Source organism: Alnus glutinosa, chromosome 1 (assembly GCF_958979055.1).
Source record: "Alnus glutinosa chromosome 1, dhAlnGlut1.1, whole genome shotgun sequence".
NCBI lineage: Eukaryota > Viridiplantae > Streptophyta > Magnoliopsida > Fagales > Betulaceae > Alnus > Alnus glutinosa.
In genome coordinates, this window is record NC_084886.1 from 38353992 (window position 1) to 38378111 (window position 24120).

The 24120-nt window shown below is 34.9% G+C and overlaps 1 protein-coding gene across 2 annotated transcripts; it reads left to right on the plus strand.

Moving 5' to 3' along the window:
- The first annotated feature begins 12212 nt into the window (after positions 1-12212).
- Positions 12213-22800, plus strand: LOC133880409 (probable histone-arginine methyltransferase 1.4). 2 transcript variants are annotated; one of them, XM_062319359.1, is made up of 15 exons: positions 12213-12546; positions 12920-12982; positions 13270-13372; positions 14273-14422; positions 14620-14723; positions 14864-14962; positions 15081-15150; positions 15252-15348; positions 15911-15965; positions 19081-19164; positions 19765-19842; positions 21072-21175; positions 21311-21483; positions 21562-21713; positions 22493-22800. In XM_062319359.1, exons 1-15 carry the CDS (start codon positions 12346-12348, stop codon positions 22592-22594), a joined length of 1635 nt encoding a protein of 544 aa, XP_062175343.1. In that variant the 5' UTR covers positions 12213-12345; the 3' UTR covers positions 22595-22800. The 2 variants fall into 2 exon arrangements, with proteins under 2 accessions (XP_062175343.1, XP_062175350.1); XM_062319366.1 differs by having other exon boundaries at positions 12218-12546; positions 13273-13372.
- The last annotated feature ends 1320 nt before the right edge of the window (positions 22801-24120 follow it).

The following is a 24120-nucleotide window of genomic DNA, read 5'->3' on the forward strand; positions in this document are numbered from 1 at the left end:
AAATTGTAATTGTCCAATAGTATTTATTTTGATTAATCAAAACTCCTAGTGACATCTTATAATTGTAATTGATGCCTCCATGAAATATCCATAGGCAAATTAAAGACATAAATATACTGTCACTTTAACTCACTATCTCTTAATCCTTGAGCACCCGATTTAATATATTAATTACTCTTGTACTATTGAAATAATATTTCAATTAGTACATTTTATTTTAGTAACTCCTTACTTAAATACTTCGGCCAAAGATTCAGAAATCAATTCCCAATCTTTTTTTCTAAGCCATAAAGGGAAAAAGGGTCAGGCCAAACATCAATAAGAGTTGAGAATAGAATACATACTTGAAGAACAACGTATTAAACCGAAAGATTGTTGTGAGGCTGCCCATTTAGAAGCCTTCCAAGAAGGAAAAAGACCAAGTTGAATCTGGATGTCTCTAACAATAGGCTATATTTTCCATTGATTTAATGCTAGCTGGATTGTTGATTGCTTGAATAGTCAGTAGAGAGTCTCCTTCTAGGAAAAGAGACAAATTAAAGTTTGCCTTAGGATAACTCTTTGGAGGTGGAGACCAAACATCAAGGCTTAAAGTGGAATTTTTCCAAGCATGTACATGGTTATTGAAAGTGAGATAGCTTGACTTTTTTCAAAAAACTGGCAATATCAATTTTAGACCCTCAGTAAATTCTACATTTGAGGAAAAGGTGTTGACCAGTCTCAGTAAATTTGAGTCACAGACTCAGATTCTGAATTCTCACACTCAGTCTATAGCAAAGTTAGAAGTCCAACTTGGACAACTAGCTAAGTCCTTTAATGAGAGAGAGATATGGAAGTGTTCTAGTCCACCTGTTATTAATCCTAGGAATGGAGGGATAGTCATTAATCCAAAGGTGGGAGAGACGAAGATCGAACCAATAGGGCAATTAGAAAAGATAAAACTTGCCAAGGGTAAGGGAGTGTTTACTGAAGCACCACACTCCACAACAAAATTCCTTGAGGCACATTTTAAACTTGAAGTGCTTTATCCTCTAAGTCTCAAGGATCCGAATGGGCACGAAACGATAAATTTTGCCCAACCACTGCCAGACACAAATCCATTCATTAGCAATGAGTTTTGATGGGTCTGGCTGAAAACGTTAAACTTAGCGCTCTTGGGAGGCACCTCAAGTAACTCTGTTCCATTGTTTATATTTCATTCTGTTGTTATTTTTAATCTTTCACTTTCTTTTTTAGTTTTATTTTTCAGGTTAAGTGTTCCTACCTCTAAGTTTGGGGGGGTATGCTTTTAGCCATACCTCCCCATTCAGGTTTTCTTTATCCCTTAACCATGCTTTCGTTTTGTACACATTGGGGACAATGTGTTATTTTAAGTTTCGGGATATAGAAGTACATTTTTACACTTAGTCTGAATTTTGTACAAAAAATTTTCAATTTTTTTTTTAAATTTCTTTGTGAATATCTATGTTGTTTTGTAGAAATTAGTTGATTTATAATTGTGATTTGCTTTTCATTGACAATTTTATAATTTTGAACACATGATCACATAATTAGAAAGTCTAAGTTTGCTTAATTACTTTTGGCTATGAATTTCACTTGTAGAATTTTGAAAACCATGACATACATTGGCATATTGTTTGTGGGATATGTACTTAAGTTAATACCTTGCATACAGTTTTTAGTGTCTCGGAAAACCAAGATTACTTGTTAGATGGATGATGTGGGCATAAAAAATAATAAATAAATAAATAAATAAAAACTTCATTGAGTAACCGGACCTCTTGCCTCATTAAGCATTAAGTATTCGTGTCAAAAGATGCAAGTTAATAAAAAATGATTAGTTTGACTTCGTAGTTCTTTTTTACTTGAGTTATTAAGCCCTTAGGCATGCTTTACATCTAGTGCCCTAAATCCATCTGGTTTGGGAGTCACTGGCCTAACATAGGTCATTTAGAAGCTTAAAGGAGTTGAGCATTGCACAACCATAATAAGTAATGTAAATAATATTAAAGTATGCATACGCCTTAGTTATTCCATCTAGGGAGAGATATAAGGAATTTTGATACATTGGAGCATGTATGTAGGTTATATTCTTTGAAAGCCTCATAATTGTATGTTAATATCAAACTGTATCATTTCTAACATGTGAGATCTTAGCGGGCCTTTTGTAAATGAGTAGACTATGATTTTCTGAACTGTGTGAAGATGGAGTTTATTAGTTTAAAGTTGTTCATGAATTATGAACCATTGTTTTGATGATACTTATTTCTATTAGGTAACATGTATATTTTGTAAAGATAATATTTGTAGGTAGCATTTCTGCTAAACCTTCACGAGACTTCACTTGTCCACTAGGGTAGCCTAGGAGTTTAAAAGACTTGTTGCATGTGCTAAATGGAATCGTATTTCCCACGAAAGAGGATGTAGATTAGTTGTTTATATTTTAATTTATAGTTGTAATGCTAGAGACTAGCATTATGTAAGTTTTGGGGTGTAATAAGTCTTGAATTATTCGATTCAAGACCCCTTAATTTGCATTTGTTAGGCTTAGTTCTTGTTGTATATATAACGTGCTGTTGTAGTTTTTGTGTTTTGTCTTATTTTCAGGTCTTAATTGAAATCTAATTCAAAACACTTGAATTAGACTTGGAAATACATCAAGGGTATTTTAGTCATTTCTAGAGTTCGAGATTGTTCCTGCAAGTTGAAGAATTGGCTAAGGCATTTAGATCGATCGACTTTAAATGAGATCGATCGAAATTTAGATAGATCGAAATAAAATTCGATCGATCGAAGTTCATCAGTCGAAGAAAAATCGATCCTGCGAAATGCGATTGATCGAACCAGGACAAGCCTGACTGCGATCGAGCGAAATGCGATCGAATTTTCCGTCTTCCAGAAGATCAGATATTTCAAGATCTTTTGAATTCTTTATGCAATTCAAATCATAAGTTGGATTTTGTGGACAGAAATGGACGCCGACCAGCTCTGAATACTTGGCTAGAATTAATTCTTGATGGTCTTTTGTAAATCCAATTCTCTATATATATGAGATGAGGGATTTAGGTTTAGACATGCATCTTTTGGGGATTTCGGATTTGCTCAGGTGTATCAACTTAATTTCTTGTATTTCTAGTTTACTTTGATGCTACTCTCTGGACCGAAATCCAAAGAGCTTGTTTCCTTTGTTGTTTTTCCTTTAAATTTCATGTTCTAGCTTAGGTTTATTTTCTTTCCTTGTAATCCGAATTTCTTAAGTTTTAATCTACTGTTTTAGTTCATTTTTTTCTTGTTTCTTTACTGTTTTTTATAGATTTCATGCTTAGATTAGATTCCATTATGCATAGCTAAATTAGTTCTTAGGATTTGATCAAAATCCTCTCCAAAAACCATGAAGTGTTCTTGAGGTTCTTAGGATTTTCTTGAGATGTTTGATGATTGTTAAGGGCTAGAGGATCTCAAAACCCATGCTAAAAGGTTTTGTTTTCAAGATTCCAATCTAATTATTAATGAAAAAGAGTTAAACTTGTCTATGAATTTTCTTAGGTTTCTTGAGTAAAACCAACGTTCTTGGAAACAAGAACGATGTCTTTTGCAATGGTTCTATTTGACATGATGTGTGTTTACCTATTAGAGCACCTTATAGAGTATACTAGGGAATACCGGTCGTTTCACACCTTTGGTAGTTTAAACCGTTTTTCAATTATAGTGTAACTTTTACGTGATGCGATCGGTATGAAACTAGATACCTTATCCTTGTGGCCTAATTATGGTTTTCATATATCGTGTATGCTTATTAGGATGTGTTATAGAGTAGTAAGCTGGGGAGCATTAATCACTTCACACCTTTTGTAGTATAAACATTTTTTTTTTTAATTGTAGTTTAAATCTTTATGTGGAGTTGTTTAATGTAAAACTAGGTGCTTTATGATTACGCCTTAACTAAAGTATTTTCATGTCGAGGTCATCGTAATGGTTGACGCCCATTACGCGCTCATATCATGCATGTTAGGAAGATCCATATAAACCTTAAGCATTTTATCGGTTGAGGAGTGGATAAGATCAATACCCTAAGTTTTCTTTTAAGTTTGTTTTCATTTTTCGCTTTCCGTTACTTTACTCGTTGTAGCTTCAATTCTACAACCTTTGCTTTTATTTTTACTCTCAAGTTAAGTTAAAACACTCTTTAGATATCCTATTACGCAAAACAACCTTCAATCTCTGTGGTTCGATAACTCTTCATCTTTTCTATTTTCTTCTTCTTCTTCTTGCGCCGCCACCTACCCTTCTTCTTCTTCTTCTTCCTTTTCTTCTTCACGCCCTTCGTCTTCTTCGTTCCATTTCTAAGGAAGACTTGAAGATGCCTTTTCTTCATCTTTCCATAAAAAACCCTAAGTTCTTCATCTTCCATTTTCTTCACCTACGCCGCATAGCGCCACGGCCTCAATCAATCGTTCCTATCTTCGCTGGCTCCGTCGGCCCTGTGGCCTATGGCCTGTGGGGACGTCATGAACATGTGGTTTCAAGACCAGGAAGATCGGCTTCAAGACCTTCGGTTGTGGCTCCGCGATTGCATCCTCGTCCATAGGTTGGTGTTTCTCTAATTTTCTGGCCTTTGTTGCTATCATTTCTTTATAAATATGGCTTGAATCTAGGTAGGGGATGAATTAGGGTATTGAATCTTTGCTAGCATTCTAGGTATTGAATCTGGCTTTGTTTGATTTTTCTCATGTTTTGGCCTGCCCCGGGGATACCCCCAAACCCCGCATTTCCTGGCCCGCGTCACCCACCCCCGCTCCGCACGGATGTCATTGATTTTATGCGGTTTACGGGGGTGAATTTGTGAACCCACACCCATGCGGGGCGGGGTCGAAAAAGTGGCATCCCCGCCCCCCCCCCCCCCCCCATGCTCAGCCCTAGTTAATACTATAAGCTGTCGTGAGTTCAAGTCATTCATATTGACAGTAGTTGTGTAGAATAATAATTCACATGGTCTATTCAGTGCATTGTAACCGCACCAATATATCAATAAGAAGTCATCACTTTCATGATCAAGATATATCATCATGATTGATATGTTATAGTCTTTTAAAATGGAATGCTCAATTTCATTATTGACTACGAACAATAATTTATAAGTTACAAGGTTTATGATTTAGATCTTTTATGGAATAATCTCGTTAGCACACCTTAAACCATATTCAACATAACTTGAGGATTGCATGTATATATACAAAATAATATGCTCATCTACTAAATAATATGACAAATGTTATCATATAATTTAGATAATAAACAACTTTATTTAATAGATCAAAATGTCATACGAAAGGAATTGTTTTTTAGGTCATAAACTCTAACAATTTTCCACTTGCCCTTAAATCTAATTCGACATACATTTGACATCCATTCCCTTTAGGTGAGACTCCAAAATCTTATGGGGCAAGGTTTTAGTGAAAATGTTCGAGAGACGATCTCTCTAATGAGATTGTATTGCACTCAACAAGTTTTCCTCTCAATGATGGAGTATGCAATACAATATTGCTTGACACTCTTTCACCTAATAGTTTCATCACCCATGGTAAATACTTTACCTAAGGTGAATCTCCGAAAATCACAATGTGATTGGAAATCATAATTTGTATAGCCAATGGCTATCAAATCCTTACTATGGTAGATTAGTCACCCTTCATAATTCTCGAGTTCTTAGAGTTTGAAGTTACTTTGTGAGTTCACTCAATTGACTTAAACTTTGAATCTCGAAGGCATCTCCCGCTAGCACACTTAGCAAGCCTTCATGCTGACTCATTTTCATATCATATGTATCATAGGTGTTCTTCGACGTAGCCTCAACAAGGAAGATTTCAGTATTATCATAGATGAATGAAAGGATCGTCAGAGTAAGAACAATGAAGTTTATGTCATAAAAGTGTAAACTGTGATGAGGAGATGGGATATGTATAGATGGGTAAGTCTACAGATAGAGTGATTCGAGTGAAGGGATTTTGATTAGGCCGAATGAGAAATGATAAGAGCGAAATTGAATAATGGTCTGACCAATGTTAAAATGAGTGGTTTCTTGGAATGATGGAAGTAGCTATGCTAGTGATTGGGGTTAAAATTTTCAACAAAGATAATCATTTTCAAATTTTATGAGGAAGAGGTTCTTGATGACTACATAAGTTGTCTTTTTTTTTTTTTTCTTTTTTTTTCCTTCCCTCATTTCCAAGCATGATAAATTTCGTTTTTTTTTTAAAAAAAAGAAGGTACACAAAGAGTGAGGAGCCCAACAAACACCTATGTATAATCAATACAATGCCAAAAAAAATGGCCATAAACAATGGAAATAAGTCAAAAGATTTGCCTTATCCAATAGCTTTTTGACCCATAAGCCAAGCAAAAAAGGTTGCCAAAAGTGACGATTTTTAAGCGGTCCAAATGCTAAAAATAGGAAACTTTGCACTCAAATTGACTTGATTAAAGCCATTGGAGAAGGCGTCAATGATGAGGTTTGTAAGAGAATGTGGTGCTCGACTGTAGACATGCAAGGGACATTGGATCTTGTAGTCTCCATAGTGAAGAGACGGAGCAGGTAAAGACCTCAATTCTAAATTAGAGTAAATTGTAGGCTTGACCAGGTAGATGAGCTTAGAAATATGTATGCTCATTAGTGTGATTGGTTTATCTTAGTTAAATGGATCGATGCACCCTTAAAAGCATAACATAGATATTTATATTTTAAAGTCCAATATCAAAGACATGGTTAATTTAATGGTTAACTAGCAAATAGAGTATTAAGAGGGCATTAGTTCGAATCTCAACAAAACAATTTTTTTTTTTTTTTTTTTTTGCACAAATATGACATGTTTCCTTACAATGAGATTTCTTACAAAAATCATAGTTCTAAAAATCCTAGCCGTCCATGCATCTTAAAGACTCACAGTTTGAATTTTTAAATATTATTTTAAAGCAAGTTAGTAAATTGCATTAATTAACTTTATTTCCCTTGTCATGAATCTAGTCCAAATTACACCATTGTTCAAATGAAATAAAATTGAATAGAATTAATGCATAAAATGATAATATGGAAAATTGCATTGAATGATTTAAGAGAGAAATCATTTGTTCTTTATTAATTCTTACAAGATTTTCCATCATCAATATGCATCGACAAATTTTTTTCAAATTACATTAAGATCCTATGTAATCTTTGCTTAATAATTTTAGCCCATATGTGCATCCCATCACATTTAGAAATTGCATGGATTAAGGCTAGCTCAATATTTTGCACATTTTGTACGTATTAATGGATTGAAATACTTTTTTTTAAGGGAAAAATATATATTAGCCCCCCAAACTACCACCCATTCTCCGGATGGCCCCCCAAACTACCAATGCTTAGATTCTGGCCTCTCAAACTACCACTTTCTGATTTTTTGGCCACATCCGTCTATTTATGCCATTAATTCTAACAGAAATTGGCCAAAAACCCAAAAATACCACTCTCTTAACCGTGAGAATTTCAAAGTGTAGGAGGGGTATTTTCAGAATTATATTTAGAATTAACGGCATAAATGGACGGATAGGGCCAAAAAATCAGAAAGTGGTAGTTTGGGGGGCCAGAATGTAAGCATTGGTAGTTTGGGGGGCCATCCGGAGAATGGGTGGTAGTTTGGGGGGCTAATATATATTTTTCCCTTTTTTTAACCTTTCATTATCACATGCAAATATTTTCTAAATCACATGTGATACCATATTTGAAATTGAAAATTTCAAAATAGTCATAATTTTCTACTCATATACGGTTAAGTATGACAAGATCTTTTTTATATTCGTTCTTGCATTAAAATCGCATGGGATGTTGTCTTTTTTAGACAAAGTAATTAATATCTCTTATCATTGCATACAATCCTCCTCACCACTTTTTGGCATTTATCTAAAAAATAATAATTAATTTGTCAAAATTCCCTTAAATCACTTCATTCTTAAAAACCCTAAAAACAAAATTGAACCCAAAACACAAACCCTAGCCTACATTCTCTACCCTAACCGTATACATTAAACTCTCATCTATTTTCTCTATTCTCATTCTTCTAACAAAATATACATAGATGTCTCTCTCCCTTTATTCCTCTTATTCTACCAGCCATTTTTTTTTTCAAGAACACTAAAACCTTGCACTACCCATTAATCTTCATGAAAATCTCAATGTACTCTCTCTCTCTCTCTCTCTCTCTCTCTCTCTCTCTCTCTCTCTCTCTCTCTCTCTCTCTCTCTCTCTCTCTCAAAATTATATCAAACCACATGGTTGTAAAGGAAAATAAAGGTCATCACCAAGTCATTTCAACCTCTTTTTTGCACGCGGTAAGTTTCTTGACCTTTCGTTTTCTCTTCTCGAGCAAAATATTTTAATGGTTCAATAATCAATATATGTCTATTTGGATAACTTCAAATCTTATATTATCACTATTAATTTTACCAACTTTGTTTTATGCTACCATGTTTAAGATCTTATAAAATAAACTAAATACATGTGCTTACTGGTTTTAATCATTTAATATTCGGTGTACCTGAAATAGTATTACCTTTTGACAAACCATGAGTATACATGGGATTTATTTTATTTAATGAAGGATTTACATAGTAATATTATATTTAAGATGCATGATAGATTCAAATATTTCATATACCCAAATCCATTTATCAAAGTTACTAAAAAGTCATAAGTTATTCTACAAGTCTAAGAATTAACATTAAGATCTCTATATCATAGTTTTAAAACACATATGGATTGGCCAAGGAGTGAGAACACGTAGCTGAACCATGTAGTGTGTTCATATAATTATAGTTTTCAAAATAGTATGCATAAATTGTCATAAATGATTTAAGAAACATATTTTTTTGTAAAAATAATTTAAAGATTTGATTAGGAACATAAAAAATTGAGGTAGGTCAGGACCTTACAAGGCTCAATTTTTCATAAAAACAATTTTAATTAAAAATAGAAACTATATTTTATGTTAACTATGCTGATTTTCATTAAACTAGTTAATCAATTGTGTTGCTTTCACAAAACTGTTTTGAATGATTTATAGTTTGGATTAGTTCCAGAAGGAGTACAAAAAGAAAAACAAAAATAAAAAGTTAAAAGAAAAGGAAAATGTTTAAGAGATACATTTGATCTATTATACTAAAGTTTTGGACCCAAGTAGTTGTTTTAGTTATGTAGATCGGTTGGTCTATCCTAGTTAAGCTAGTAGTTAAATATTAATATAACCGTACATTTGGTTCAAGTAGTTGCTAGACAAGAGTACCTTTTAGTAGCAGTATCAAAGTAAGGGGATCTTTAACTCCTTTTAAATATAATTTCATTGCATGATATCATTATAAAATATCTTTATTTCTTTATGAAAATTTCCTATGCTATGTTATCCTTATATTTACATTAGTAATTGTGCTTATATAAAATAATGTTTATAAGAGAGTTTTAAATCCCTATAATTATTTTATATCACTCAACTTGGTATGAGTACAACCCTTAACTTTTATAAAAGTTTTAAATGTGTTAGTACAGTTTTCAGTACGGCGAAACACTACACGTTCCTTAGGCTTTTCCAAATCTCTGCAAAAGAACAAACACTAAGAGACCCTTTCGATGGTCTCGCATCGATGCTTAAGTTAGCTTCTGCTAGAAAGAGTTTGCTTAATCTCCCAAAATTTAGTCTTAGTTTATACCTGGAGCTTTGGCCTATTTATAGGCTTTCTAATGCGGTTGGAGAGTGCCAAGGATCCGGATTTCTTGGGATCCACGGTCTCTCTCCAAATATCTCGGGATTCCTTCCTTCTTATCCTCCAAACGAGATCTCTTCATGAATATCCAGGGACTTAATCTTCAATCTCGAATTTTTAGGGGTTAGGCACGATCTTTGAACCATAACGTCTACATTAGTTCGTGGGATTCACATCCGAAATTCCTAGGATGTAATTGATGCTTGATTTCCTGGGACTGGCATGTCTCGAGCCTTGGTTGGCTAACTCGAATCTCGGTCTCAGGATGTCTGTATTCTCGGGACCTAATATGATTGTACCTCTTGCCTTGTATTCTCAGGAATATTTGCTCGGTGTCTACCTCTCGGGATAGGACTACCCCGAGAGTCCTGCCATCTTTGTTGCTTTGTATCTGTCTCCAGAGATGGGACTTTCCCGGGAGTCCTGTTGTTTCTCCTTTTTTGAGCCAGTATTGACCCAAAGGTTAGTCTTAATGGAATTATTCCCAACAAAATGAAAGGGCATCTATTTTGCAAATTCTATTTTTGGAAAGTTCTCAATTATTCTATTAAAGGTAAGTTTCCAATTATGGAAAGTTATGAATAATGAAAATTATTATGTTATGAAAACCCTCCCACACATATTCTTAACAAGTTTCATGAGAAGTAAAGGAAAGAAAAATGATTTATTATGTCAAGGACATGTGTGTGGAGGAGGTTATTTTGGCCTTAGCGATATTTACAGAAATATGAGCTCGGTACCGTTGCTCGAGATGGAAGCGCAACTACTGAAAGTAATTGAGAAGGCAGTAATTCATCTCTATATCATGCTAATTGTACTTTGATTAATTAGCTGACGAGTAGGTCCGCAGCCACAGTCGTTGCCATCATCACAAGGATTGCGCAACTCTAGTACACAGGGCATAATAGTGTACATGAGCCCTAAAATTAAGAATTTTTTTATAAGCAAATATTTATATGATTTAAGTGAAATAATAGGTTTATATTTTATATCTTCCCGAGATTTAAAGAGCAAGAGTGTTACAAGTATAGTTTTAAAGAAAATGAATTTAACTATACCGTTTTATGATCGAAAATTTTTTTATTGAGCATTTCTCGCTCACCCTTACTTTGTTTTGTTTTCAGGTTATGGACAAGGTTTAGGACGCTGGAATGTGGGGTTATAAGATCCATAGAGGGGCAATCTTGTGGATTGGGAGTAAAGGTTCAATCCAATTTTTTTATTTTTGTGTTGACGTTGAATGAATGCCAACGTAATTCTCATGAGATTCTTTGTCTTTTCGAATCCTATCAAGCTGCAAATTTTCCTCCCGTAAGCTTTCCTTGAAATAATCTTTGGAGATTTCCTCCCACTTGCATGGTATGTTGGATGACTATTAGCCATGATTAATTTACAGGTCCCATATGAGGTATTAGATGATGCAAACATATATAATGAAATCCTTTGTCTTTTCGAATCCTGTGGTACTGCAAATTTTCAACCCGTATGACTATATATTGTGAACTAAAATCCTTGTCTTTTTCTTTCCTTAAAAGGCTCCACAAGTGACACTTGGTAAGGTTATCTCCGAAATTTTTTTAATATCTTCGGAATTCTCATTAGAGATAGTGCAAAACTTTTTTGAATTTCTGAACTGAAAATAATATCTTCAAAACTTTAACCCTTTTTATTTTATTTTATTATTATTTTTTTAAAAGTCAAACAAGGGCCTGTGAGTGTCTTCTAGACGAAGAGGGAGGAGAAATGATATAAGATATGAGATTGAAAAATTTGTCTCAATGTGACTTCATAGTTTGAAGTTAAAACTAGAGAGAAATATTACAAAAATAGTACAATTACAAACACCTATTTTGATTAATTTGGCCATCAAAACTTTTAAAACTACAATTAAATTATATAAAAATGAAAAAGAAAAGCAAGAAAAATGATTAGGAACCATTTTTCCTTTTTTTTTTTTTTTTTTTTTTAAAAAAAAAAAAAGAGTAATTATGACGTGTCGTCAATTTCTATTAATCAAGCTAACACAATTTACACAAAGATTTAATTTCAATAATTTTCCAATTTTTAAAAACCAAAATGGAAATATTACGAGGTGGGATTGCGGACATGGGGAACAAACCCTACACCTCCAAACCCACGTGTCAAGGAACAGTGAAAATATCCTAACTCCCACTTCAAGCAACGAACCCTCCACCTTTTGGGCCCACCATCCAGAAACCTTCACTCACAACCCTGACCCATCCCCAATCAAACACGTCATCAGACGCACCAAAACTCACGTGTGAGCGTGATACACCTCAATCCAAACAACTCATGGTCTCTTCACCGCTCTATGAACTGAACCTTTAAACCCACACGCAGTATAAAAGCCGAAAGCTGTTGTTACTTTGCTCTCTCTTTGGCGGCTCCCCAGAATTTCGAAGCTTTTGCTCTCGCAGAAACCCTAATTCTCTCACACAGCATAGACGCACGCGTATATTATATATATTATTTATTTATTTATTTTTAATTATTTAAAATTGAAATTTTTTTGGACTGAGCTTGTTGAGAACGATAATGGAGGGTCCGATAGGGCAAAAGGAGAAGCAGCTAGAGTTCGCTTTGGCCTCAGTCTCTGAGCTTTCTTCGGCTTCTTCAGCAGCTCAGTCTAAGCCACTGGTTGCTCGGTTCTCTGCGGATTTTGGAGTCGCGGAGCTTCGATTTCAGCAGGAATCTGAATCAATTGCTGCTATCAATGTTGATCTCCCAACCGCGAAGGTTAGCTTTAGCTTTTTTCTTTTTCTTTTTGAGGGTTTATTTTTTTGATTGTTCGTTTGGTTGCCGAGAAAGCGGAGGAAAAGAAAATAGATTAAATTTGTTGAGCATTATGATTATTATTATATTATTTTCTTTTTGTGGAGACCGACCTAAGTTCAAGCGTTGGGTTAGACAATGTGGTTTTTTATGCGATTTAAGATTCAAAATTCCGTCTTTTTTCCTATTCCTACACTTTCTCAGTGATCAAAATGGAGTCTGTCTGTACATTCTTATTTGTTGTTTTTTAAATCAATAAAGTTGACGTGAAATGTGTGAAACTTACAGCTTCAAAGAGTGTAATGGGGGTGAGTTTCTTTTCTCTTCATGTTTTCAGCTATTCAAATTGGGCCCTGTTCAATCAGTTTGCATATCTGAATGTTCTGATTCCAGTAAGGAGGTATGGAAGATCATTTTAAGGTTGTTATTGTTATATATATACACACACACACGCATGTATTCATTTATAATATATATTATTTGAGTTAGTATGTGGTGCACTAGAAATCCCTGTGTGAATAAGTATCTTAACTTTTTTGGGATTTTACTTGGAAAATTGCAATATAACCAGGACATTCCTGCTGCATGTTTCTATTTAAAATATGCAAATTGATGTTTATGTTCATGTTTGATATACTTGTAATGTAAGATTGTTGAAGCGCTGTGAATGTTAAATTACTTTTAAAGCAGACAGCATATTCAAGGGGAGTCAACGTTCAATTTAGAAACGAGGAGGAGAGCAGGGCCTTCCATTGTACATTTGAGCAAAAGAAAAAGGAAGCTCTTCAAGGTGCTGCTTCAATTTGCTCCCCCCCTCTTTTGGTTTGAAATAAATGAATAAATAATTGACTGGATAAACAATAAGTAAAGCTAAAGGAGTTTAAAAAAACTAAGTTTGGTGTTATAATTATAGTTATTTCTTGTAGTTTTGTTGAAGTTCGCATGCAGAATGCTTATTATATATATATATATATTTATGAAATACGAGAAAACAAAATGCACTATGTAAGAACATAATTTATATGCAATAACTTGATTCCAATATTTTATGTGTTACGATTTGCCTTCCGAGCCACATAAGGAACTCTCTTGTTCCATCTGTATGTTATTCTTTAATAAAAATGGGGGAGAATTCAACCTTCAACATTTAGTGACGGCTAACAACATTTGGAGAAGCATGTTTGAAAAAGGAATTTTTTTTTTTTTTGATAAGTAATCGAAATATCATTAAAAGCGTAAGATGTCCCTATGTACACAAGAAGTATATAAGAGAAGCCACCTAGGTAGAAGGGGCGAAAAGAATAAGAAATTCATGAAAACTAATCACTATAGGAGAAACATAAGCAGCTGTCCAAAGGTATAAGGTGTTTAAGAACCATAAATAGCTATTTGAAAAAGGAATTTAATCATGAAAATTCTTAAATTGCTAATGTCTAGGAGAAATGGGTGTAATCAGGTTGGATATACCGATGTGATTTACTAAATTCTGGTTGTGCATGTGATGCCTTGATCAAGGTAAAGTTGTGACCTTGATGGTTGTGTGAGAGACAGAATTGTGTTATTGATTGTCTGCAAAATTAATACCTATACTTATGCTTTTGTTTGCTATATGCCTATCTCCTAATTGCTTTTTCTTTTTCTTTTCTTTTCTTTTCTTTTTCTTTTTTAATTTTTTTTTTCCTTGTTTCAGGAAAACAATTACAATTACCAAATGGAACAGTTTCAGATACTAGAAGCAAGTTTGATGATAAAATAGAGCCATCTTCTTCTAAAATGTACTTCCATTATTATGGACAACTATTGCATCAGCAAAATATGTTACAGGATTATGTGAGAACAGGTTATATCACCTAGCTATGATCTGGTCTCTGGTTGATCTTATGTTATGTTCGCTTTTGATTTTCTAGCTGAGAAGTTCTTGATGGCTCAAACTCATTATACAGTGAGATAGTTGAGATAATAGGCCTGTACTTGAATGTGCCAGAAAAAGTTTGCGTGTTGGATGTTTCAATGATATATTATTGGTCTTTGTCTCAGGAACCTATTATGCTGCAGTTATTGAGAACCGTTCAGATTTTATTGGTCGTGTAGTAGTTGATGTTGGTGCTGGTAGTGGTATTTTATCATTATTTGCTGCTCAGGTAAACCTCGCTTTTTGGCCAATTAAGTTTATCCTACCATTTATGATCATGTGTGGATCCTTGTCTCTTGTGTGTGGATGCATGTTTGCGGTGTAATTTATTTTCTTTTGGTTGATCTTTCTCTCTTTCACCCCAACAAGGCTGGTGCAAAGCATGTTTATGCCGTGGAAGCATCTGAAATGGCAGAATATGCACAAAAGCTTATTGCTGGGAACCCATCACTGGCTCAACGGATTACAGTAAGATTTTTTATTTTTTATTTTTTATATATATATTGTCACTTCTAACTTTCTGCCAGTGCCATTATTGGTCTATTATCTCTCTGAATTCATGGCTCTGTGTTATTCTAAAATATAGGTGGTCAAAGGTAAAGTAGAGGAAGTTGAGCTGCCTGAGAAAGCTGATATTCTGATCTCGGAGCCAATGGGTAAGCTTATAATAGAACTTTATTTACGACAGAATCAGACTAAAACTTTATTGCTTAGAGTTAGTTTGCCTGATTTAGAATTTTCATTTGTATGCTTACAGGAACGTTATTGGTTAATGAAAGAATGTTGGAGTCCTATGTGATTGCAAGAGACCGGTTTCTTAACCCATATGGGAAAATGTTTCCTTCAGTTGGAAGGTAAATCTGACCCTTGAAATGCCTTCTCTCCGTCTGTTGTCTGGGTGTCTTAATTGCTGAAAGAGTTATCATGACTGCTAAAGTTATCTTTGTTCTCCTCAAGTTAGCAACATGACTTTTTAATTCAGAAATAATAGAGTGAATATGCAGTCTGTGCGTTAAGTTTTATCTTGTTGATATTAATCTGTACATATTTTTTTAATCGCTCTATATTTGTTCAATGATGAAATTGCACTGGCAGCTATTATTGATGGAGTCATTCTGCCATTCTATGATTCCTCTTGGAAGGTTTCTCAATTTAATCATTGATTCTGAAATGTGAACTTTGTAATTATATCAGTGCCATCTAGCGCAACTCTCTAAAACTGGGTCAGATCTCCTTTATATTTCTTGTTTTTGTTATTAAGTTCATCAAATGCCTAGGTTATTTGTAATTATGTTGTTGGTTTATGTGAAGCTAGGATCATGTCCTCGTAGTATTTCATGAATTGGAAGTTGATTTACAATTTGTTACATCTGTTACTTTTTGGATCTCATAATTTTAAGTTGATTACTCATGTAGGATACACATGGCACCTTTCAGTGATGAATATTTGTTTATTGAAATTGCAAATAAGGTGCGTATTTGAAAGTGATTTCTCTAGAGTATTTTTTATAATTATCATTACTATTTCTACTTCAAGCATGCTATATGGTTAAATACTCATAATTGGTAGCCAGAAAATATAAAGGAGATTTAGGTCCCATTTGGATAACTGATATTTGAGAAAAAATTTCAGCATTTGAAAAGCGAAAACAGTTTTCCAAAACTTAGCCAAACGGGTTCACATGTGATCCTCACCGCTAACACACTTTTCTAAATAAACAACAATTTTTTTCACAAAATAAAACACTTTTCAAAAAATAAAACACAAAACACTTCTTAAAAAATAACTAAACACATGGACATTTCTTTCAGTTATAGAGGCTGCCTTATTACACAAAAATATTACAAAAAAATTAGGTAGAGGCTGGTGTGGTGGCTACTTGACCAATATGATGGCAGCGGCCACCACGGTGGCCACCAAGACTGTCTGGCAGCCCCACAAGGGCCGCGGGGACATATTCACTACGGTGACTGGTGCCAGGTGGCCACCACCTTGGAGTCTAACTCCAACATATTTTTTTTTAATAATTTTTTTCTTTTATTTGTGGAAACAGTCAGTTTTTTTTGTTTCTCATTAACACAACTTTTACCAAATCAATTCTTTTGTGGACTACTTATCCGAAAAAAAAAAAATCTTTTGTGGACTCCATATACAACACTTTTTTCAAATGTAGACCCCATGAAATCAATCCTCAATTTTTACCTTTTTCAAAACCCAAATCTCAAAACATTTCTCAAAACTTTACCAAACCAACCGGCTTTCCCTACTAGGGGCTTTTTCTGAAATACAAGTACTTGCCAATTGTGTATTAGGCTTGCACTCCCTTTTTAACGCTTTTTCTAAGCATTGTTACTTATCACCATAATAAAAAAAGGGTTGGCATACTAGTCTAAGGGGATGAAGGTTCGCTTATTCAATGCACCTCAAATTATCCACATTTTGGTGAAACATGCAAAGCTAGCAAATTCTAACCCCTCACCCAAATTGTCAGAATAAAATAGTGATGAACCTGACTTCTTATTGCTGAGAGATATTCGATAGTAGCACCTTGTATGCATGGTATTGCTATTGTAGTCAAGTTTCCAAGCTTACCCCGCATCTCCAATTATTTGTCTTATTGCACCTTTCACTTTTAATGATATTTTAAGTACTTATAAAAGAGAGAGAGAGAGAGAGAGAGAGAGAGAGAGAGAGAGAGAGAGAGAGAGAATGGGTTACCTTTTTTCCTATGAAGTACCAGTCGTCAATATACCCCCATAAACTGACACTCTCACCATCCGACCGCATCAAACTACCATTTACTTACCAAAACCCCCTTTTATCATCAACTTCGTTAAAAAACTTGAAACGACATAAATACCTAATTCTATAAACAAAATTTACATATAATACCCTTAAAAGTAAACAAATAAAAGAAAAAAAAAGAAAACGAAAGGAAAAAGAAAGGGGATAGTTGTCCCCGTCTAAGGTGGCTCGCAGGCCAACCCAGATGGGGCCAGGAGGGCTGCGCGTGAGCCACTCCCCTCCCCCAAGGGGGTGGCTGGTGCTGACGTGACACAAATAAAATTCGTCAAGTTTTGATAGAATTTGACTGTGGGGACTAAATTGTTATTTTTGCCTACCTCGAGGACCTTTGAATTATTATTATTGTTATTTTTTATATTAAAGTAAGCGATTTGTAATTTAGGCCAAACACATAGATTGATTTTGCATTTATCCATCTCTTTTTTAGTTTTAAGTTAGTTTTTTATTTTATTTTATTTATTTATAAAAAAATTTGGTTTTTATTTAAATTTTTTTTTTTTATTTTTAATATTGATATTTTTTATTAAATTTTTTTTGAGGATATTTCTGTTTTTAAACAAAATTTAATGTCTAAAAAGAGAATGTTCCATCCGATTTAACAAAATTCTCTGACAGAATGAGAGTTTTGGTAAGTAAATGGTAGTTTAATGCAGTCAGGTGGGGAGAGTGTCAGTTTTTTTTTTTTTGATAAGTAAGAACTTTATTAAAGAAAGCGTAAGACGTCCTTAAGTACACAGGAAGCATACACAGGGAAAACCAAAGCTAACCCAAAAAAACCCACAACACCAAGGCCCCAGAACACAAATGAACCAAAACAAGCTACAAAAGAACCCAACTAAGAACAATACTACCCACTACCCGTCAAGGCACAACAAATCTACAACATGTGTGCCTTGCCTTTCCTACGCCTAGAAGGGTAGTTTGCGTCACCATAGTTGATGGAACTATGCAAATTTAGAAGCTCCCTTTTCCCTTTAGACTTCTGGCGCGTAAAAAACTGGAACTCCTCTTCCATGGCATCCCGAATAGCCAAAGCAGCCTCCCCAAAATCCCCATCCATCTCCCAACCTAAGGCAAACCATCCCAATAATCATCTTCATCCTCCTCCCACACCACAATCTCCCCATTATGATCAAAACCAACTGGCCAATTCTGAGATTGGGAAACACCATTAAAGCAACCTCTCGAAGGGTACGAAGGACCTACCACCCCGCTATTGTTGACCTCCTGAAGCGCCACGGGAGGGACTGAAATCGGGGGAAGGTTGAGAAACCCCTTCCTAAAAAGGCCCTGATGCACTGGCGTCACTGACTTCTTCATTGCAGGAGGCTTTGCTGCCTTCTCAGCTGGCGGCTCTGCACATGTAACCCTTTTATCAACGTAGCCAATTGACATCTTCACAGCTTCCAAAGAATCAGAAAGTAGCCCATCATTCCACTTCACAGAATGCCCTTCCCTCAATTTTTTCGCCCTCCTGTAGCAACACTGATAAGGCTTAGAAACCACCACAGGGAGGGGAGAACGCAGCTTCTCTCCTAAATTAGCTGCTCCGGCGAGAGACGGAGGGGCAGCAAGGGGTTTAGGAATCAGAAGCTTCCCCAAAGGAGTGAGTTTAAGGGGGTATATTGACAACGGCTGGTAGTTTTTGTGGAAAGAGGTAATTAACCCAAAAAGAATAAATTATCAAATTAGATTGTTGTTTATCTCTTCTGATTCTTACTATCATTCTTCACTTGAGAAAATCTTATGTATTATTCTTTTTTTATTTTTCCTGGCACAGGCCCTCTTCTGGCAGCAACAGAATTATTATGGTGTTGATTTGACATCCTTATATGGATCGGCATTCCAGGGATACTTTTCTCAGGTCCATCAATCTACAAGTTCCATTTCCCATTTTACTTGCCCGTAACAAACTTTGTTTCTTTAAACATGGAACTGCATTCTGATTGATCTTATGTACTATTATACAATATATATACCATCATAAGCATGTCTAGAAGTAGAATTTGGCACCTAAAGGTTTCTTGTATATGTACTTCACTTTTTGGCTCTTAAATCATAGTTTTTTCTTGGTGACTATTTCAGATATTTTTGTATTGAGACCTCATCTCTACTTTCCGAACTGTTCGTTAAACTGCTGGCTTGTTTCTTCATTCTATAATTTCCACGGGATCTTATAAAAATATTGGGGCTCCAAATGAAGTTTCTGTATATGTGCTAGAAAACTCGATAAGTTCAGTGCGATTGAGATTAAGTAGAGGACTGTCTGACCTCCTTATATGCTTTGTGAGTAATAACAATATGTACAAATGCTGGAGGTGTGTGTTTGGGTGTTTATATGCATGTTTCTGGTATTTCATTTTTTGCTGTGATGGTAATATTCCATTATGATGTTGTAATAACTATTTACTGCAATTTGGTGATGTTTTTGAATTTGATGACTTATGTTTTACTCTTCACACAGCCCGTGGTAGATGCTTTTGATCCCAGATTATTGGTGGCTCCTCCAATTTTTCATGTGATAGACTTTATGAAAAGCAAGGTATGAGTTAACTTGTTAGAGAGGATCTTGTGCTTTTTGTTAGCTATACATCTCTCATTTTGCATCTAGAATACCCCTTCAGAGCATCCCCAACATGCTCTCCAAACTTTAACCAAATTTTAGTCAAAAAATCTACTTTTGTTATTTTAACTACTACTTTTAAGAAACTTCCTACATCAAACTCTCTAAATATTTTTCTATTTTAACTAAATATTAATTTTTTATTGGTTTTAAACAAACCCTCCAAACAACTTTAATTGTGATGAAATAAACAACCAAATGGCTTTGCCTTAAAATGCTGCAGATAAAGTGTTGTTTTTGACAAGTGAACACCCAAAAAATATTTTTCGTCCTTCTGTGAGTAGGAGTAGGACTTATCTAGCTTACTACTAGATGATATCCCATGAATTTTGGGATTGAGATCTAGAGATGATATCCCATGATTTGTGGGATTGAGATATGGAAGTGAAGCAGGTGGAGGAAAGGAAAAGTGCGAGAAAAGGAAAAGGAAAAAGAAAAGGAAAGGAAAAGGGGCGCCAAGGAAGAGAGTGAAGAAGTGGGAGAAGGAAAAAAAATGATAAAAAAATAAATGGCGTAAGAGATTTTGGGGTCAAATTTGGAGAGGGTTTCTGACATACCTATTTTGAGGAAAGAAGAGCTTGCTGCATGGAGCAAATTTCAGTTTTTCTCTAAAATTTGGTGAAATTTTCAAAATAAAGAGCTTGATGGGGATGCTCTCATACTCTTTGGAATAAATTTGCACCAAATTTATTTTTGGTCAGACAAGTGTTAGTTGGTGTCCCTTGTTGAGTTTTGTATTTGAAAGAAAGAAGGGTATTTCAAAGAAAGAAGGGTTTGGAAGCGTTTATAAATGTTTCCTATTTTTGACAATGCAATGCATAACATAGAGAGATGATCTTACATTGTACAGTTAGGGCTGTAATTGAGCCGAGCTATGTCGATCTTGACCTGTTCGATCTCGACTCGTTGAAAATGTTTATGGGCTCGAACTTGAGCTCCATGTTCGAACTCGACATTAATTTGTAAAACACGTGAGCGGCTCTGTTCATTTTCAACCCTAATTGTACTACTCAATTTCTATTCATTGTAGTTGTATCTTCTTTGTTTGATTGAATTTCTCAATTCTTCAAAATAGTTGTTTGCTTTTGATGCATATTGTTAAATCGGCATCCAAGTCATTAGACCATTCTCTTAATTTCTTCCTACAGGAAGAGCAGTTATATGAAATTGATGTTCCGTTGAGATTTATCTCCTCAGTGGGTGCTAGAGTGCATGGCTTGGCTTGTTGGTTTGATGTACTGTTCAATGGGAGGTAATCCGTTGATTTTGATCAATAATATATGCATTTGGACTGGCCTGCATCCTTCCAAAATTTTCTTTACCATGCAAATATGTGGGTTCTGTCTGATTAATCTTTTTTTTTTGCTCATACTGCTTTGATCTACAGCACTGTACAAAGGTGGCTTACCACTGCCCCTGGTGCACCAACAACACACTGGTACCAATTACGTTGCGTTCTCTCTCAGCCAATTTATGTCATGGCAGGACAAGAAATTACTGGCCGACTCCACATGATTGCGCACAATGCTCAGAGTTATACGATATATCTAACATTGTCAAGTTGGTTTCTGTCTTCTCTCTTGTTTTTGTGTTGCTGGTTTGTTTCTTTGGTTTTTCTAACTAGTTCAACTTCACCAGCTAAAATGTGGGGGCCTGGTGCTGAACAAGAAGGAATACTTCAGACATCATCATGCAAACTTGATCTCAAGGAGCCCTACTACAGAATGTCTCAACCACAAGCCTATCCGTTAGCCCAAGATCAGCAGCAACATCAGCTAATAAGCACGCAGGTATTGGCTAACCCTGTCATCGCATTTCTATCCTTCAGATATATGATACTAGTCAGGAGTCTAAGCTGAAACTTTCTACCTGGGGCAGGGGTTATAAAAAAAATAAAAAATAAAAAAATCCTTGTCTCTACTTTTACCATCTTATTAGACCAATATGTCTACTCCAATATGAGAAATGAAGCAGTTGGAAAATTGGCAGTTTCCGTTTTTCCTTCTATTTTGTTGCGAGGAAAAGGGAGAGGTGGGCACAACCAGCAAATTCGCCCTCTTTCTGGGGCAAACTATCATGATGCGAAGACAATTTTTTCTTATAGTGGTAAGTTAGACGTGCATTGTGTGGGTCTTGAACCGACAACCTCAAATTCCATCCACCCTGTTCTTACAAATAAAGGAAGTGCCGTTTTAGCTGGAGCTCACTACATTGTTGGTGTCTATTCATTCTGACCCCAGGTCTATTTATAGAGTTTTCCCCATGGTTTCCCTGCACCCATATAGTCACACTACAGATTCTGAGGATATTCCAAGGTCTTTTGTACTGCAGTGTTTTGCATCAAGGAAAATGATACAGAGAAGAGAAGAAGTAAATAGAATTCCTGTTGAGCCCATTTTTGTGTAATAATGTTTCGTTTAAAGTTATCTTATATGTATTTTCATATTGGCATTTAAATTTTAGCAAATTTCTTAGTAAATTTAGCTTATGGAGCAAAATCTGTTAGCACACTTTTTTCTTGCGTTTGTTCAGTGTTAAAAAAGAAGTGACTTCGGTTTATTATTGACAGGATATACCAATTCAATCGCAAGATTTAGAAGAAGCTGAGTTAATGCAGCAACCATCACCAAATTCAGACGCTCAGCTCAATTCAATAATGGGAAATGTTTAAATTTAGAGGTGCCCAAGGAACATTTCTATCATGGGCATCCATCTGTTTGTAACATAAACCTGTTTCCCTAGCAGTGCAAGGGATAGGGGCACGGCCGAGTTTACTTATAAGCCCCTCCTCTCTCCTCTCCTGCATTTATTTAGGTCTGATCCTGTAAATTATGGTGACATGTTTCAACTATTTATTATTTGAGTGGTTGTGCAGCAGATCCTGTACAATTCATCATGATTTAACCTTACAGGTAATAAAAAAACTGCTTGGTTCAAAATCTGAGCTCTGTATATTATTATCATGAGGTCCTGATTTGGTGGGCCTAGTGAAGGTATTCCACTATCTCCTGCATCCTCAAGGACCTTAAATATTTTAGGAAATGTGAGTTAATCTTCAGGAGATTAACACTACTGCAATATTGCAAAATACATGAAGACGGTGGAACTATGTTTCTTTGGCGACATGTCTTAACCGCTTAAGTGTGTTTAAGAACATTAGCTATAGTCACCTAACTATTTTTTTTTAAAAAAAAGATTTAGTGAATAAAATTACGTTTTGTTTCTTTATATATATTTTCTTTAATTTCTTTTTTTTTTTTAAAAAAAATTTATATATCAATTAAATATTCTTTCTTTACTTGTATTTGATTCTTTTTTCTCACTTTCCCCTTTTTGTCATTTTACCGTTCAACCTTTACCAATTGTTACTTTTCAAACTGCTATACACGTTCATACTAGCCTTTGTCCTCTTTTATTTGATTTTTTTTTTCTTTTCTTTTTTTGTTTTTTACTAAAGTTTGAATAGCATTGAAATGGGAGCAAAACCCATTCAATGTCCATTAGAAAATCTGATTGTAATCAACGGCTGTATTCATGTTGCCTTGATTATCTACACTTTTATCAGAAAATTCATCAACGACCATTCAATGCCCATGAGGAAATCTGACAGTAATCAACATCTATTTTGAAGGAGTGAGGGTAGTTGGAGTCGCTTTCTCTTTCTGGCAACTGCAAATGAAAGTGAAATGCGGACGCCTGAAGGAGAGAGGAGAGAGACATCCATTTTTCATGATTATATAAATCACTGGATAGAATTGTAGCTACACAAGGGTTTAGAAAACATATTAGAAAACTGATGCGGGTAAATTTTTGTAGTTTTTTTTTTTTAGATATTTCCTATATATTTATGGAAGGAAATAGGCTATTCAGTATTTGTTGCTAGTGCTCTAACAGAACTTATATATATATATATATATATATATATATATATATATTTTTTTTTTTTTTTTGTGGGCGTCACGATAAGCAGTAAAAATGGCATTCATTTATCGTATTCATTTTACATTGAGGGACATAACGTGGTCGAAGTATCTTTCCTCAACATGAATCGATATGGTGTAATCTCCATCGAGTGTTGATCCAACTCGTCGACAAGGGCTACATGGTCGTGGTTGTAGCAATCTGGGTGCAATTATGCATGTACCAAATGCGCGCGCTTGTTGACAATATATCCGTAGACTACCCACTAAATTCCAT